At 43.5% G+C, this 19,778-nt stretch overlaps 1 protein-coding gene across 5 annotated transcripts in view; it reads left to right on the forward strand.

Moving 5' to 3' along the window:
• Positions 1-19,008, forward strand: part of LOC126210625 (collagenase-like) — a 231,944-nt gene extending 212,936 nt beyond the window's left edge. For 2 of the 5 annotated variants that reach the window (XM_049939925.1, XM_049939920.1), the window contains exons 5-6: positions 14,538-14,671; positions 18,668-19,008. In XM_049939925.1, the coding sequence (XP_049795882.1) occupies positions 14,538-14,671; positions 18,668-18,838 (305 nt within the window). In that variant the 3' untranslated portion in view covers positions 18,839-19,008. The remainder of the gene's footprint in view (positions 1-14,537; positions 14,672-18,667) is intronic. The other 3 variants (XM_049939922.1, XM_049939924.1, XM_049939923.1) reach the window with 2 other exon arrangements.
• Positions 19,009-19,778: the final 770 nt, after the last annotated feature.

A 19,778-nucleotide genomic window follows, 5' to 3' on the forward strand; every position in this document is an offset into this window, starting at 1 on the left:
GCGGTTCTAGACTGAAACGCCTAGAACCGCTCGGCTACAACGGCCGGCTAGCTAATTGCAGTAAAGGAAAGTGTTGCACCTAGAGGACACTGTACCTAGGAACGTATCATGGGTTTTGGTATGTACTTAAGACTAGTGACTCGTATTAGAATAACACGCGCAGGAATGAGCACTAAAGACCACTATAAGCAATTTCCACCATTTTCTTTAGTCTTTGTTGTTGCTAGACAGGAGATCGGTTTTGGTGCATTTGTAAATATGTAGAGTTATACACTTGTAAATGCTGTTTCATGATTATATTAAATCTATTTGGAGAATATTATTAATTCTTGTTACACAATCCTACTACAAGTTAAATTCTATGCATTTTTAAAACTACTTACGTAACCTATGTATGGTTAAGCTATTCTTCGTCGGACATGCATCATGTACCTTGAAACAGAAGGTGCTTTACCATCGAACACGTGATACTGGCAAATTACCTGAGTTCATTTATGTCTTAACAATTTTTCTTACCTTGAAAATTGAAATTTGTGTTAGCTTCTAATAGCTTTAACATCAAAATGTATTGTATTTGTAATTGGCTTGTAATAATACTTCTTCTTAATATGATTTCGTGGGCTGATTGTTGGTGTGCGGTAGAGTTATAATGCACCAGACAGACCGATAAGTAGGCTACTGAGAAATACTTCTCCACTGCAGCGCTTTTAAGTTTCAGTAGTTTGTTTCTGGGTACAAGATTTTGTTATCCCTTGGAACGTGTTTACACGTTAGAAAAAATTTAATTTTCTGGAGTACTTGTATTTTCTATACATTGGAAGCTTCTGTGTTCCTTGGTAGAGCGATATTTTCGTTGTGTATGTGCACACCCTGATGGGTATGACACTGTTGGACATTTGGGACTCATTTTTATGAATAGCTGTCAGATGCCACAAGTTCAGAATGAACATCTGAACGTTAATGAAATCATTCACGTTTAGATAAGCAGCGTTAGCCAGAGCTGAATGCTCTGAAGTTCACTTTTTGTGGAATTACTTGGTTATTAGATGTAACTACTGTATAAAGAAATACTGTCGCCTTCACACTCATATGTTTTGCAGGAAAAGCATCACCCTTGCATCACAACCCAAAGTGCCTGACGTATTATCGAGTTGAAAATATAGAAAAACAAACATCTGCAGGTACACGTCTCGTTTCTTCGACAACTTGGCGTTAACTTCCATCTTCATCCGAACCGCGTGTATTTCACCTTAGCAGTGTCTAGAACAATCAGTTAGCGTTGAAAAGCCACTCTTAACAACTTCATTTTTGGCTGGAAAACAGATTCCACACTAGTTAATAGGGAAGAGTCTTTAGACAGTGACAGTTTTGTTAGCTTGGTAACACTACTTAAACAAATGTGACTTAGCTGACTTTGCAAGGTTGAAAGCAGGGATCACGTGGTCGTCTCCAGTCCATAGGCTGGTCTGCCACCACAGCTGTCGGAAATAGGTTGAGCCTGTCCGTCTCTGTGTAACTACTGCGACCCACATCCAGTTGAATCTGCTTACCGCAGTCAAGCTGTGTTCTCTCTCTACGAATTTTTCCACTCGTCCCGCCCTACACTTCCTTCCATTACCAAAGTCACAATTCCTTGATGCCTCAGTATGTTTCCTATAAACTAATCCCTTCTTTTAGCCAGGCTGTGTCATAATGGGCTTTTCTGGACAACTCGATTCAGTTCATGTTCATTAGTTGCCGATCGTGCCATCTAATCCTCAGCATTCTTCTGTACCTCGACAATTCAAGAGCTTCTATTCTCTTCTGATCTGAACTGTTTTCCGGCCACGTTTCACTTCTGCAGACGGCAGCCGTCTTGACTAATATCTTCAGAATATATCTCCTATATCGTAAATTTATATTCAATGATAACAAATAATTGGTTTTCAGAAACGCTACACTGCAAATAACCCTCAGAATAGCCAGATTTAATTCGATTAGACGTTATTATGTTTTTTCAAGTCATTATCCATTCCGATTCCAAGTCCTTTGTCATGCCTGACAGTATAATAATTAAAGTGCTGATGATATTTAAGTATAAAAATAGCTACTTTTTAAATGGAATATAAAACTTTAAAGACAATTTACTGTTAGTCACATTACTTTTGATGATATTGGTTAATTTCTTTCTTTAAGACTTTTCTTGTTATGTCTGCCTGAAATAGTTGACCATTTAACACGAATGTGTTAATTAATTCACTATTAATAAAAAATACAGCGATTTTACTTGCATTCTGTAGCCTGTATCAGCGTATCAAAAGAGTTTGTAATGGTTGCACTAGAACGATCACTCTGGTATATACTGCAATAAAAATGTTGGAATTCACCACACACTAGATGTGAGAGGTTAATGAAACTAAAACGACAGGCTGGTGAAACTGATAGGATATTGAACTTCCTACGACTACAGCCGTTATGAAATACACGAAATACAATCGGAATTGCGAATATGGTCAAATAGCAGCTGTATAATGGAATGATGACAGTGAAAATTTGTGCTGGTTTGGGAGTCGAGTCTGGAATTCCCTCTTATCGCGAGCAGACGCCTTACTATTAAGCTATCCAAGCGTGCCCCATAGCCACACCCAAACTTCCATATGGCGTCAACCATGTGGCTACAGCCTGCACTCGTACATACACAATGTATATTCCCATACAGGGGGACATTTTAATTTAGGTCCTTACAAGCCAAGCAGTATAAGTAACAAAAAGATAGTTTTGAGTAAATGATATTCAGAGTTGAGACACTACAAAAAATACCATGAACAACTGAGAGAAAAAAAATAATTTTGAAGCTTTATTGCCTATCTTATCCAGAACAATCAATGCTGAATTTTGTCAGTTACTAATTTTTTATTAGTAATTAAAAATCATGAGGCGCAGTAGCATTCATAGGAACACATTAATGGCAGGCAGTAACTTATTACTTGAGTTGAACATGACTGTGACTCTGCTCAGAGCCTGTTCCCAACATCCTGTTATGTTCATTTTCTGAATAACAGTAAACTTATTCACGATTTTGATTAACTGGATTCAGTGTTCTTGCAGCTTCGCGGTGTGGAAGTTTCTGCTAAAACTCATGATGTACTGGTGGCACAAAGGGAAGCAGAGTCAGTAGATCTCTGTACCTGAGATATTTTTACTTATCTTTTTCATTATTTATTTGTAAAGCGGGGAAGACACTGATATTTCTGCCGCAGAGATGTTGTTTCTGGTTATCAAAATTTTGAAAATCTTTCAGCTCTTAATTGAGGGATTCCCTATAGAAGAAGATGAAGGGCAAGTTCGTTTGAAAATGCAGCCACTCCATTTTTCTCAAGCCTTTCACTCAATCCTTGAGATAATCATTGAATCCGATTAGTGTGATGAAATCATTGTCAGTAATCGGGATTACCTTACATTTCCTGCAGGCCTTGGAAATAAGTAATGTCCATTCATGGGGTACAAAACTCCAAGGACTTTCCCTGGCACCCTCCTCGATAGTTCCAAAATCTTGGTCTCATTCCGTATAGGAAAGATCAGAAATCACGAATCTGTGATCTACAGTTTCAGTGTGTGTATTCTGGGTGACGCACTGCGAGAACTGTACAATGTATTTACTTTTATTTTGATCCATAACGTTGTCACTAACAGCTGATATGTGTTTAACTGAAGTGGGCAATCTACTTATACAGGCTGTCTGGGAGGAAAGGTCAATATTTTAAACAGTGATAGTACTAGTAATTCTGAACAAAAAATGTTATATGAACATAGTTCTGCAAATGCTTTGCTATGGAAGTATGGGTATTGAAAGGAACTTTAATTTTGCTACGATGTGCACAACGCGAACGTATACGCAATACAAATAGATCGTAACATGATTTTCTTGCAAACAATGCACGGGTGCATGCCATGTTTACGCTATGCAACCTTCCACGTACACTCCTGGAAATTGAAATAAGAACACCGTGAATTCATTGTCCCAGGAAGGGGAAACTTTATTGACACATTCCTGGGGTCAGATACATCACATGATCACACTGACAGAACCACAGGCACATAGACACAGGCAACAGAGCATGCACAATGTCGGCACTAGTACAGTGTATATCCACCTTTCGCTGCAATGCAGGCTGCTATTCTCCCATGGAGACGATCGTAGAGATGCTGGATGTAGTCCTGTGGAACGGCTTGCCATGCCATTTCCACCTGGCGCCTCAGTTGGACCAGCGTTCGTGCTGGACGTGCAGACCGCGTGAGACGACGCTTCATCCAGTCCCAAACATGCTCAATGGGGGACAGATCCGGAGATCTTGCTGGCCAGGGTAGTTGACTTACACCTTCTAGAGCACGTTGGGTGGCACGGGATACATGCGGACGTGCATTGTCCTGTTGGAACAGCAAGTTCCCTTGCCGGTGTAGGAATGGCAGAACGATGGGTTCGATGACGGTTTGGATGTACCGTGCACTATTCAGTGTCCCCTCGACGATCACCAGTGGTGTACGGCCAGTGTAGGAGATCGCTCCCCACACCATGATGCCGGGTGTTGGCCCTGTGTGCCTCGGTCGTATGCAGTCCTGATTGTGGCGCTCACCTGCACGGCGCCAAACACGCATACGACCATCATTGGCACCAAGGCAGAAGCGACTCTCATCGCTGAAGACGACACGTCTCCATTCGTCCCTCCATTCACACCTGTCGCGACACCACTGGAGGCGGGCTGCACGATGTTGGGGCGTGAGCGCAAGACGGCCTAACGGTGTGCGGGACCGTAGCCCAGCTTCATGGAGACGGTTGCGAATGGTCCTCGCCGATACCCCAGGAGCAACAGTGTCCCTAATTTGCTGGGAAGTGGCGGTGCGGTCCCCTACGGCACTGCGTAGGATCCTACGGTCTTGGCGTGCATCCGTGCGTCGCTGCGGTCCGGTCCCAGGTCGACGGGCACGTGCACCTTCCGCCGACCACTGGCGACAACATCGATGTACTGTGGAGACCTCACGCCCCACGTGTTGAGCAATTCGGCGGTACGTCCACCCGGCCTCCCGCATGCCCACTATACGCCCTCGCTCAAAGTCCGTCAACTGCACATACGATTCACGTCCACGCTGTCGCGGCATGCTACCAGTGTTAAAGACTGCGATGGAGCTCCGTATGCCACGGCAAACTGGCTGACACTGACGGCGGCGGTGCACAAATGCTGCGCAGCTAGCGCCATTCGACGGCCAACACCGCGGTTCCTGGTGTGTCCGCTGTACCGTGCGTGTGATCATTGCTTGTACAGCCCTCTCGCAGTGTCCGGAGCAAGTATGGTGGGTCTGACACACCGGGTCAATGTGTTCTTTTTTCCATTTCCAGGAGTGTATTATGGTCATGTGACTTACGTAGTACAAGCACCCATTGTTTGCGCATTTGTGCCGTGTAAGACGTATTGTGTAAGGTACCGGCGACTGATCGATTAGTTGTGTAGTCTGTGGTGTTAACTGTGTTCGTACAAGCGCTGTTAACAATGCCACACGTCTACAGTAATGAGGAACACGCAGATACGGTGTATGCTTATGTCTTCTGCGACGGTAGTGCTACCGCTGCAAGAGAAGAATACCACAGGCGCTTTCCGACTCGACGATTACCTGATCGCAGGGTGTTTACCAAAGTGTTTATCACTTTCCGTGCAACAAGCTCTCTTCCAAGTAGACATTTTTCGTCCGAGCGTGCACGTCAACAAAACTTTTCAGAAACAGGAAGAAATTATCGCAAGTGTTGAGCGAAGTCCCGGTACGAGCATACGAAGAAAGTCCCTGCGTATGAATATCCAACAGACACATGTATGGCAAACATTACATGTGGAAAACCTGTATCCATTTCACATACAGCGTGTCCAAAACCTCCACGTTGGTGACAATGCCCAACGACTTCAATTCTGACACTGGGTAATTGAGAATAGTCATTTGTTTCCATACATACTATTCACTGACGAAGCCCAGTTTTCACGACATGGAATAAATGGCCACGGGAAAATACACACGCTTCGGTGGATAGCAATTTCCAAGTTCGTTTTGCCATAAATGTTTGGTGCTGCATGATCGGTAACCTTTTGATAGGTCCATTTATTATCAATCAGCGACTTTTGGAAAATTTATTTGTGGAACTATCTGAAGTTGCTTTAGCCAAGCAAACTGGAATTTACTTTCAACATGACGGTACCCCTCCACATATTACCTTAGGTGTGAGGGGCCATCTTAACCGCACCTACCCTAATCGCCTTGGCGGTGCTGTCAACTGGCCTCCAAGATCACCTGATCTTACACTTTTAGATTTCTGGTTATGTGATTGGATGAAATCAGAGGTGCACAAAGTGAAGGTAAAAGCACGAGATAAACTGCTTCGTCGCCTCATGGACGCTGCTGAATTGATCAGGAACCAATGCCAGGCAGTTCAACAAGAAACACAACATGTTATAGCTAAGGCGCAAAAGTGCATTGACGTTCATGGTGGGATATTCGAACTTATTCTGTGAACTGTACAACATCTGTACCATAAGTGCCGGCCGCTGTGGCCAAACGGTTCTAGGCATTTCAGTATGGAACCGCGCGACCGCTACAGTCGCAGGTTCGAATCCTGCCTCGGGCATGGATGTGTGAGATGTCCTTAGCTTAGTTAAGTTTAAGTAGTTCTAGGTTCTAGGGGACTGATGACCTCAGATGTTAAGTCCCATAGTGCTCAGAGCCATTTGAACCATTTTTGAACGATAGGTGTTAAAGACGTTTGTGAAAGACGTGGTACATCTTTTCAACTGAATACATGTAACATGCATGTTGTAATGCATTATGTACTAAATGCAACTTAAATACACATTATGTAAGAATGTGTAACATAACTGTACTTCTCTGTAAGATTGTTTTCAAGAGAATCACGTTGCGGTCCCGTTGTATTGCGTATACGTTTAAGTTGTGCTCATCTATTATGCAGAATTAAAGTTCCTTTCAATACCTGTACCTCCCTAACGAAGCATTTACGGACCTATGTTCATATAACATTATTTTGTTCAGAATTACTTATACTATCACTGTGTAAAATATTGACCTTTCCTCCCCAAACGTCCTGCAGAAGAAATGAAGCAATTTCTTGGCGTCCACGAGCAGTTTGACCCTTGTACCAAATGTACTTTGTTGCACCTCCAGGGGCTAAATCGTGTCCACAAAAATTGTAAGTCCATAGCTGTGCTGTATAATACGCTCTGCTCCAAGGAAGCACAGGTGGAGGGAGTGTCTTCCGTACAACAAAACATATTGCTATTTGTGAACTGTCGTATTTTGAACGTTCCTTTGGCCTGCCTCTTTCTTCTCTAGCTGTCTGTGCCTTAAGCAAATATAATATATCTAAACACCAAGAACTGAATCCAATGTAGGCTATACCAGATGCATGGTATTTCCATCTGGAAACAAGAAGCGTACCTACAAAACATAACAAAAGTAAGTGTTGCCAACAGCAATATCTTGAAACGTAAGGCTAAGGTCTCTGGCACGACCCTGCAGCGGCAAACTATTTATTTGCATTCATTGTCCATTATTTACCATAGTTTCTGGGATATGTCTCGAAACTGTTTGAGGGAAACGATGCGGGCATGTTCTACTTGGTACAGAACTTGACCAGCATTGATTTTAAAACAAACTGAATGGGTACCACAGTCAAATACCTGCATCTACGTTTTACAAGAAAGAACTTCTACAAAACTGTCCATCAGTGTCGCAGCAATCATGAGCCTTAATACAAGGGCGCGCAACAACCCGAACTTATGACTGTAAGTTCCACTTGGGAGAAATTAATCTTTATATGCAAACTGAATGAGTAGCGTGAATCACTCTCTACACCTGAAGCTACTAACTCCAGTAACCTTGTACATGACGTAACATATACAGGGTGATTCAAAAAGAATACCACAACGTTAGGAATTTAAAACTCTGCAACGACAAAAGGCAGAGCTAAGCACTATCTGTCGGCGAATTAAAGGAGCTATAAAGTTTCATTTAGTTGTACATTTGTTCGCTTGAGGCGCTGTTGACTAGGCGTCAGCGTCAGTTGATGCTAAGATGGCGACCGCTCAACAGAAAGCTTTTTGTGTTATTGAGTACGGCAGAAGTGAATCGACGACAGTTGTTCAGCGTGCATTTCGAACGAAGTATGGTGTTAAACCTCCTGATAGGTGGTGTATTAAACGTTGGTATAAACAGTTTACAGAGAATGGGTGTTTGTGCAAAGGGAAAAGTTCTGGACGGCCGAGAACGAGTGATGAAAATGTAGCACGCATCCAGCAAGCAGTAACTGGACTACAGCATCTGGAGATGTTAGAGAATTGGCTGTTCCCTCAGCTCGAACAAGAAGCACAACAATTCATATTTCAGCAGGATGGAGCGCCACCACATTGGCACTTATCTGTCCGTAACTACCTGAACGTCAACTACCCGAGGCAATGGATCGGCCGCCAGGCAGCCCGTGACAGAGCACTTCATCACTGGCCTCCAAGAAGCCCTGATCTTACCCCCTGCGATTTTTTCTTATGGGGGTATGTTAAGGATATGGTGTTTCGGCCACCTCTCCCAGCCACCATTGATGATTTGAAACGAGAAATAACAGCAGCTATCCAAACTATTATGCCTGATATGCTACAGAGAGTGTGGAACGAGTTGGAGTATCGGGTTGATATTGCTCGAGTGTCTGGAGGGTGCCATATTGAACATCTCTGAACTTGTTTTTGAGTGAAAAAAAAAACCTTTTTAAATACTCTTTGTAATGATGTATAACAGAAGGTTATATTATGTTTCTTTCATTAAATACACATTTTTAAAGTTGTGGTATTCTTTTTGAATCACCCTGTATAATATCGAACCGATGTAATAGGTAACACCACGTTTCACAAGAAAAGTATGTATTAGTTAGCTGCCCATGTCCGTCTCTGAGCAAAATTTTCATCAACTCCCCTGAGAGTAGGTTGCCTTGTCAGGTCCTTAACTGACCAATCCCTAGAGTCTGTTAAAAAGCGTGCGCCACTGAGTCAAACAGGGCTGCCGAAAAGTTGGAGGTAGCCTTTGCTCATAGGCTCTCTCCAAACAATGAAGTGTCACAGAAGGCGCTAGAAAGGTTTGTTTGGATTTCTATGGAGCCAGTCAAACGACGAGCTTTTAAAAGGGCAGGACGGCTGGTTTCTGCCCTTGAGTTTTGTTCCCGCCAGCCAGACATAAAGAAAGGAAAACGAATTTTCCCCAGATCTCATAGAAAGAAAGGAACGGAAATTCCTTTAACTTGTGGTCCAGTCGCCATATTCTCGTCTAATGCAGGTGAATCGATTGGGACTTGGTGAGGAGGGCTGAGGTTCCTGGTTCCCGTAACAGAACAGAAAGCGAAACAAAATCAACAGTCCAGCACAAAATCCCTCTCCAAATATGGTCATATGACAGACTACAAATGCACCTGACAGAAACATTGTCTAGCAGTAACACAGGGAAAACTAAAATTATGAACGAGACATGGATATACATGATCCCCTTCTAATAATACTGCTTAACTTCTTAACAAAAAGTTAAAGCAATTTTCGCAGTTTATATCACTGTTAATCACAGAAAGAAATCATTCTATGACTATATTTTACGTTTATATATTTCTATGCGATTTGGGAGACAATCTGAGCAGCCGTCTTCGTTTGTGTGCAGATGACGCTACAAAAAGATTTAGAAAAGATATCTGAATGGTGCGAAAAGTGGCAGTCGACCCTAAATAAAGAAAAGTGTGAGGTCATCCACATGAGTGCTAAAAGGAACTCGTTAAACTTCTGTTACACGATTAAACAGTCAAATCTAAAAGGTGTAAATTCAACTAAATACCTATGTATTACAATTGTTGTTGTTGTTGTGGTCTTCAGTCCTGAGACTGGTTTGATGCAGCTCTCCATGCTACTCTCTATCCTGTGCAAGCTTCTTCATCTCCCAGTACCTACTGCAACCTACATCCTTCTGAATCTGCTTAGTGTATTCATCTCTTGGTCTCACCCTACGATTTTTACCCTCCACGATGCCCTCCAATACTAAATTGGTGATCCCTTGATGCCTCAGAATATGTCCTACCAACCGATCCCTTCTTCTGGTGAAGTTGTGCCCAATACTTCCTCATTAGTTATGTGATCTACCCATCTAATCTTCAGCATTCTTCTGTAGCACCACATTTCGAAAGCTTCTATTCTCTTCTTGTCCAAACTATTTATCGTCCATGTTTCACTTCCATACATGGCTACACTCCATACAAATACTTTCAGAAATGACTTCCTGACACTTAAATCTATACTCGATGTTAACAAATTTCTCTTCTTCAGAAACGCTTTCCTTGCCATTGCCAGTCTACATTTTATATCCTCTCTACTTCGACCATCATCAGTTATTTTGCTCCCCAAATAGCAAAACTCCTTTACTACTTTAAGTGTCTCATTTCCTAATCTAATACCCTCAACATCACCCGATTTAATGTGGTGTCACCGCTAGACACCACACTTGCTAGGTGGTAGCTTAAATCGGCCGCGGTCCATTAGTACATGTCGGACCCGCGTGTCGCCACTGTCAGGATCGCAGACCGAGCGCCACCACAAGGCAGGTCTCGAGAGACGTACGAGCACTCGCCCCAGTTGTACGACGACGTTGCTAGCGACTACACTGACGAAGGCTTTCTCTCATTTGCCGAGAGACAGAATAGCCTTCAGCTAAGTTAATGGCTACGACCTAGCAAGGCGCCATTTGTACCATTGCATGTATCTCAAGATAGTCTCACTTGTATCATCAAGAATGCTGTATACCAAAGGACGATATAAAAGTTAAGTGTTCTAGTAGCTACGTTCTTTTCTTTATCACATTCAATACGAATCCTGTTCCACACTTCGCGCCAGTCGGCGTGTGTGTACGTGTGCCCTTTCGGCTACCCGTCTTTGTGGACTGGCTGCCTTGTCAGCCCACTACACTTAATTCGACTACATTCCATTATCCTCGTTTTGCTTTTGTTTATGTTCATCTTATATCCTCCTTTCAAGACGCTATCCATTCCGTTCAACTGCTGTTCCAAGTCCTTTGCTGTCTCTGACAGAATTAAAATGTCATCGGCGAACCTCAAAGTTTTTATTTCTTCTGCATGGATTTTAATACCTACTCCGAATTTTTCTTTTGTTTCCTTTACTGCTCGCTCAATATACAGATTGAATAACATCGGGGAGAGGCTACAACCCTGTCTTAATCCCTTCCCAACCGCTGCTTCCCTTTCATGTCCCTCGACTCTTATAACTGCCATCTGGTTTCTGTACAAATTGTAAATAGCCTTTCGCTCCTTGTATTTTACCCCTGCCACCTTTAGAATTTGAAAGAGAGTATTCCAGTCAACATTGTCAAAAGCTTTCTCTATACAAATGCTAGAAACGTAGGTTTGCCTTTCCTTAATCTTTCTTCTAAGATAAGTCGTAAGGTCAGTATTGCCTCACGTGTTCCAGTATTTCTACAGAATCCAGACTGATCTTCCCCGAGGCCGGCTTCTACTAGTTTTTCCATTCGTCTGTAAAGAATTCGTGTTAGTATTTTGCAGCTGTGGCTTATTAAACTGATTGTCCGGTAATTTTCACATCTGTCAACACCTGCTTTCTTTGGGATTGGAATTATTATATTCTTCTTGAAGTCTGAGGGTATTTCACCTGTTTCATACATCTTGCTCACCAGATGGTAGAGTTTTGTCAGGACTGGCTCTCCCAAGGCCGTCAGTAGTTCCAATGGAATGTTGTCTACTCCGGGGGCCTTGTTTTGACTCAGGTCTTTCAGTGCTCTGTCAAACTCTTCACGCAGTATCGTATCTCCCATTTCATCTACATCCTCTTCCATTTCCATAATATTGTCCTCAAGCACATCGCCCTTGTATAGATCCTCTATATACTCCTTCCACCTATCTGCTTTCCCTTCTTTGGTTAGAACTGGGTTTCCATCTGAGCTCTTGATGTTCATACAAGTGGTTCTCTTATCTCCAAAGGTCTCTTTAATTTTCCTGTAGGCAGTATCTATCTTACCCCTAGTGAGAAAAGCCTCTACATCCTTACATTTGTCCTCTAGCCATGCCTGCTTAGCCATTTTGCACTTCCTGTCGATCTCATTTTTGAGACGTTTGTATTCCTTTTTGCCTGCTTCATTTACTGCATTTTTATATTTTCTCCTTTCATCAATTAAATTCAATATTTCTTCTGTTACCCAAGGATTTCTACTAGCCCTCGTCTTTTTACCTATTTGATCCTCTGCTGCCTTCACTACTTCATCCCTCAAAGCTACCCATTCCTCTTCTACTGTATTTCTTTCCCCCATTCCTGTCAATTGTTCCCTTATGCTCTCCCTGTAACTCTGTACAACCTCTGGTTCTTTCAGTTTATCCAGGTCCCATCTCCTTAAATTCCCACCTTTTTGCAGTTTCTTCAGTTTTAATCTACAGGTCATAACCAATAGATTGTGGTCAGAGTCCACATCTGCCCCTGGAAATGTCTTACAATTTAAAACCTAGTTCCTAAATCTCTGTCTTACCATTATATAATCTATCTGATACCTTTTAGTATCTCCAGGGTTCTTCCAAGTATACAACCTTCTATCATGATTCTTAAACCAAGTGTTAGCTATGATTAAGTTGTGCTCTGTGCAAAATTCTACCAGGCGGCTTCCTCTTTCATTTCTTAGCCCCAATCCATATTCACCTTCTACGTTTCCTTCTCTCCCTTTTACTACACTCGAATTCCAGTCACCCATGACTATTAAATTTTTGTCTCCCTTCACTATCTGAATAATTTCTTTTATTTCATCATACATTTCTTCAATTTCTTCGTCATCTGCAGAGCTAGTTGGCATATAAACTTGTACTACTGTAGTAGGTGTGGGCTTCACATCTATCTTGGCCACAATAATGCGTTCACTATGCTGTTTGTAGTAGCTTACCCGCATTCCTATTTTCCTATTCATTATTAAACCTACTCCTGCATTACCCCTATTTGACTTTGTGTTGATAACCATGTAGTCACCTGACCAGAAGTCTTGTTCCTCCTGCCACCGAACTTCACTAATTCCCACTATATCTAACTTTAACCTATCCATTTCCCTTTTTAAATTTTCTAACCTACTTGCCCGATTAAGGGATCTGACATTCCACGCTCCGATTCGTAGAACGCCAGTTTCCTTTCTCCTGCCGGCCGAAGTGGCCGTGCGGTTAAAGGCGCTGCAGTCTGGAACCGCAAGACCGCTACGGTCGCAGGTTCGAATCCTGCCTCGGGCATGGATGTTTGTGATGTCCTTAGGTTAGTTAGGTTTAACTAGTTCGAAGTTCTAGGGGACTAATGACCTCAGCAGTTGAGTCCCATAGTGCTCAGAGCCATTTGAACCATTTTCTTTCTCCTGATAACGACATCCTCTTGAGTAGTCCCCGCCCGAAGATCCGAATGGGGGACTATTTTACCTCCGGAATATTTTACCCAAGAGGACGCCATCATCATTTAATCATACAGTAAAGGTGCATGCCCTCGGGAAAAATTATGGCCGTAGTTTCCCCTTGCTTTGAGCCGTTCGCAGTACCAGGAGCAAGGCCGTTTTACAATTACGAACAACTTAAATTGGAAGGAACATATAGAAGATGTTGTGGGGAAGGCTAACCAAAGACTGCGTTTTAATGGAAGGACACTTAGCAAATGTAACAGGCCTACTAGGGAGACTGCCTACACTACGCTTGTACGTCCTTTTTCAAAATACTGCTGCGCGGTGTGGGATCCTCCAGATAGGACTGACGGAGTACATTGAAAAAGTTCAAAGAAAGGCAGCATGTTTTGTATTATCGCGAAATATGGGAGAGAGTGTCACAGAAATGATACAGGATTTGCGCTGGACATAATTAAAAGAAAGGCGTTTTTCGTTGCCACGGAATCTTCTCACGAAATTCCAAAGAACAACTTTCTTCTCCGAATGCGTAAATATTTTGTTGAGACCGACATACGTGGTGGTGAGGGTGGGGGGGTGAGGGGGGGGGGGAAGATCACCAAGATAAAATAAGGAAAATTTGAGCTCGTACGGAAATATATAGGCGTTCATTCTCTCCGTGCGCTTTGCGAGATTGGAATAACAGAGAATTTTGAAGGTGGTTCGATGAACCCTCTGCCAGGCACTTAAATGTGATTTGAAGAGTCTCCATGTAGATGTAGGTATATGAAATGTTCATTCATTTGGCAATAGCCAGTATATAATTATATAGACAAACAAATGCTTTATTAGTGACATGGAAACTGATTCAGTCTCAGTCGTACTGAAAAATTTCTACAAATGAAGTTCACTAAGTACTTCATTACTCAAGGATCCTTATATTGCGAATACCTAGAACTGATGTTACGTATTTATTTTGTATTACTACGGAAGAGTACCGTAAATGAATGTTCACAATAACAAAGATCCACGAAGCTAACATGATTCAATTCTTTTGGTTACAGTGGGAGATTCAGAAGTTCTTCTATGGGGTCAGGTGACGATTGTTCCCAACTCAGTATGCTCGGAGCTCCACGAAGAAGGTGCCATTACTGACAATATTATGTGCGCTGGGAACACGTACACTGGCGTATGCTGGGTGAGTATAGATTGTTGTTCATCACACAACCACTTACTTCTAGAAAACGAACTGCTGTGTGACTTTCGAAATTCTTTATTAGTTGGGAAAACGTAAATTCTTGTTACAATCTATACCTATTATTAATTAATGTAGCAATTTGTTTCTTCGATATTTGTAGCTAAGTCACGCAGTATCCTTGCATGCATTGATAGCCTGTCGACATGTGTAATATAGCTATGAGTGACGTTTAATCTCCCGAGTTATTCCTTTTTTCATTAATAATTTACCGTCAGCAGAGGTCAGTGATCCATAAGCTGGAGGGAGGTGAACTGGATTTCTTCTGTAGGGGGATTGGTAGTTCCGTTGATAACCACACTGGCAAGCAATTTAGGTTGCGACGGAATTATTTAGAGCTAACAGTTGCGAAACTACAATGAAGCGCACAAGGAAACTAGTATACGCATGCGTATTCAAATACAGAGACATGTAAACACGCAGAATACGGCGCTCCGGTCGGCAACGCCTGTATAGGACAAGAAGTGTCTGACGGAGTTCTTAGGTGGGTTACTGCTGCTACAAAGGCAGGTTATCAAGACTTGAGTGAGTCTGAACGTGCTGTTATAGTCGGCGCACGAGCGATGGGACGCAGCATCTCCGAGGTAGCGATGAAGTCGGGATTTTCCCGTACGACAATTGCAAGAGTGTACCGTGAATATCAGGACTCCGGTAAAACATCAAATCTCCGACATCGCTGCAGCCGCAAAAAGATCCTGCAAGAATGGGATCAACGACGACTGAACAGAATCGTTCAATGTGACAGAAGTGCAACCCTTCCGCAAATTGCTGCAGATTTCAATGCTGGCCCATCAGCAAGTGTCAGCGTGTGAACCATTCAACGAAACATAATCGATATGGGCTTTCGGAGCCCTAAGCCCACTCGTGTACCCTCGAAGACTGCATGACACAAAGCTTTATGCCTAGCCTGAGCCTGTCAACACCGACATTGGACTGTTGATGACTGGAGACATGTTGGATGGTCGGACGAGTCTCGTTCCAAATAGTACCGAGCGGATGCATACTGGTATGAAGACCACGTCTAGACTCCATGGACCGTGCATGTCACCAGGGGACTGTTCAAGCTGGTGGAGCCTATGGAGTGGTGTGTGGCGTGTGCAGTTGGAGTGATGGGACCCCTGATACGCCTAGGTACGAGTCTGACAGGTGACACGTATGTAAGCATCCTGTCCGATCACTTGCAACTATTCATGTCCATTGTGCATTCCGACGGACTTGTGAAATTCCAGCAGGACAATGAGACACACAGCCCGCATCTCGTGGTCGTGCGGTAGCGTTCTCGCTTCCCACGCCCGGGTTCCCGGGTTCGATTCCCGGCGGGGTCAGGGATTTTCTCTGCCTCGTGATGGCTGGGTGTTGTGTGCTGTCCTTACGTTAGTTAGGTTTAAGTAGTTCTAAGTTCTAGGGGACTTATGACCACAGCAGTTGAGTCCCATAGTGCTCAGAGCCATTTTGAATGAGACACACAACACGTCCAGAATTGCTACAGAGTGGCTCCAGAAACAGTTGGAACATTTCCGCTGGCCACCAAACTCCTCAGACATGAATATTATTGAGCATATCTGGGATACGTTGCAATGTGCTGTTCAGAAGAGACCTCCACCCCCCTTCTCCTCTTACGGTTTTATGGACAGCCCTGCAGGATTCATGGTGTCAGTTCCCTCCAGCAGTACTTCAGACATTAGTCGAGCCCATGCCACATCGTGTTGTGGCACATCTTCGTGCTCGCAGGACCCTACGCGCTATTAGGCTGGTGCACCAGTTTCTTTGGCTCATCAGTTTAGCAGGCTTACAACTGCTACCTGACTGACAACTTTCCCTTCCTAAGAAAATCCGTATTGTGAGACCGCAGGTATCGTAAGTAAAGAGCTTTGTGTAGTGCAGTCATCAAAGGCCCAGCATTGAAATCTGCAGCAATTTGCGGAAGGGCTGCACTTCTGTCACACTGAGCGATTCACTTCAATCGTCGTTGATCCAGTTCTTGCAGGATGTTTTCGTGGATGCAGCGATGTCAGAGATTATATGTTTTACTATTTTCCTTATATTCAAGGTTCACTCGTGGAACGGTCGTAAGGGGAAATTCCCCACTTCATCGCTACCTCGGGAATGCTGTGTCGCATCGCCCGTGCGCCGAATATAACAGCACTTCAAACGCAGTTAAATCTTGATAATCTGCCATTGTAGCAGCAGTAACCAATTTGAAACTGCGGGAATCACTTGTTGCCTTATACAGGCGCTGTCGCCTGCAGCGTAGTATTCTGCCAGTTTATATGCCTCTGTATTTGAATATGCATGTCTATATCAGTTTCTTTGGCACTTCAGTGTACATTACTCCCCTGGCTGTCTTTCGTATCGGCGTGTTTGTGCCTTTCATCAGCGTACTTGCGTCATTGGTAATCACAAAGTTCTTTGCTCCAATGCTGATAGGGTGTCTTCTACATAGGTCAGAGCGTAGTATCGTTCGTAAGATTTTTTAATACACTACTGGCCATTAAAACTGCTACACCACGAAGATGACGTGCTACAGACGCGAAATTTATCCGACAGGAAGAAGATGATGTGATATGCAAATGATTAGCTTTTCAGAGCATTCACACAAGGTTGGAGCCGGTGGCGACACCTACAACGTGCTGACATGAGGAAAGTTTCCAACCGATTTCTTATACACAAACAGCAGTTGACCGGCGTTGCCTGGTGAAGCGTTGTTGTGATGACTCGCGTAAGGAGGAGAAATGCGTACCATCAAGTTTCCGACTTTGATAAAGGTCGGATTGTAGCCTATCGCGATTGCGGTTTATCGTATCGCGACATTGCTGCTCGCGTTGGTCGATATCCAATGACTGTTAGCAGAATATGGAATCGGTGGGTTCAGGAGGGTAATACGGAACGCCGTGTTGGATCCCAACGGCCTCGTATCACTAGCAGTCGAGATGACAGGCATCTTATCCGCATGGCTGTAACGGATCGTGCAGCCACGTCTCGAATCCTGAGTCGACAGATGGGGACGTTTGCAAGACAACCACCATCTGCACGAACAGTTCGACGACGTTTGCAGCAGCATGGACTATCAGCTCAGAGACCATGGCTGCGGTTACCCTTTACGCTGCATCACAGACAGGAGCGTCTGCGGTGGTATACTCAAAGACGAACCTAGGTGCACGAATGGCAAAAAGTCATTTTTTCGGATGAATCCAGGTTCTGTTTACAGCATCATGATGGTCTCATCCGTGGTTGGCGACATCGCGGTGAACGCACATTGGAAGCGTGTATTCGTCATGCCATACTGGCGTATCACCCGGCGTGATGGTATGGGTTGCCATTGGTTACACGTCTCCGTCACCTCTTGTTTGCATCGACGGCACTCTGAACAGTGGACGTTACATTACAGATGTGTTACGACCCGTGGCTCTACCCTTCATTCGATCCCTGTGAAATCCTACATTTCAGCAGGATAATGCACGACCGCATGTTGCAGTCCTGTACGGGCCTTTCTGGATACAGAAAAGTTCGGCTGCTGCCCTGGCCAGCACATTCTCCTGATCTCACACCAACTGAAAACGTCTTGTCAATGGTGGCCGAGCAACTGGCTCGTCACAATACGCCAGTAACTACTCTTGACGAACTGTGGTATCGTGTTGAAGCTGCATGGTCAGCTGTACCTGTACACGCCATCCAAGCTCTGTTTGACTCAATGCCCAGGCGTATCAAGGCCGTTATTACGGCCAGAGGTGGCTGTTCTGGGTACTGATTTCTCAGGATCTATGCACCCAAATTGCGTGAAAATGTAATCACATGTCAGTTCTAGTATAATATATTTGTACAATGAATACCCGTTTATCATCTGCATTTCTTCTTGGTGTAGCAGTTTTAATGGCCAGTAGTGTATTTGCAGCAGAAGTGTAGTAGATGATTGCAAGGAAATAACTGTCTACGTTTCAGTCGGACCTCGGTACTCCCCTGGTTGTGGAGACTGAAGGAGGTTTCAAGCAGATCGGAGTGGCCGGCTTCCTTCCGACCGACGGCTGCGTAACAGGGATGCCTGCTGGCTTCGTCAGGGTCACCTCCGCTCTCGACTGGATCGCCACCATCACCGCAACCAAGTTTCAGTGAGGAGTCGGTGTTGCCTGGGACGTAGTTCTGTTCTGGCGCCACGTCACTGTTTAGTTCATTTGCTCCTAATGTACGTTTATATTTTATCACAATTCTTGTAATCGCACTATACAAGAATATTAACTGAAATAAAGAAAATCACGAGAGAATATCTAATTATTGCTAAAGCATATGGTCTCAGATCTGTGTCTTCCTCAGTCCTTATGTAACATAAAGGGTGTTCAGAGGTTCCCGTTACCAAACGTCTAGGATATTTAGAGCGGAGTGACTGCATTACGTTTTGAAAATCGACCAATGTCCGGAAACGTACAGTTTCCGTTCCACGACGGTTTTGTTCAGATGGTTAACTCATCCACTTCTGCTTGAGGAAATAGGCGAGACGCAATGCAATTATTTGGCAACAATTCGAAAGGAAACGTAATGAAATATTCATTTAACACTGAAGCACATTTGTTTAGATTATTCCAGAATATAAAAGATCCCAGCATTCTGCACTGCACAACAGTACTGATGCATTACAATAGCGACTCGATGTGTTGACCACACCATTCTTACAGACACTGTATCTGCGAAGCATGCTCTAGTACACATATTGCAGTTATTTTCTAACATCTGTATGAACACCTTGAACAAGTCCTAAAATTTTGGCGATTTGCATCAATTAAATTAAGTATTTTAGCCGTATTTTGTTCCACACCACCAATATAAACATTTCATTCATATAATATCAGGGCTGACGAGGTTATACGGACTTTTTATCTTACATCAGAACAGTTTATCTATCAGGAATGGGGAGACACTAAGGACTGATCGTTTAACAGGCCGCGGTGAAACTTATTTTATGTAACGTAGCACTTCAGTTTAAGGTCTTGTTTCGCAGCTCACTGTAATTTAATTTCATTCGTAGTCGTTTCTTACGCACCAGCCTATGTAGTTGGGC

Source organism: Schistocerca nitens, chromosome 10 (genome assembly GCF_023898315.1).
Source record: "Schistocerca nitens isolate TAMUIC-IGC-003100 chromosome 10, iqSchNite1.1, whole genome shotgun sequence".
Lineage (NCBI taxonomy): Eukaryota > Metazoa > Arthropoda > Insecta > Orthoptera > Acrididae > Schistocerca > Schistocerca nitens.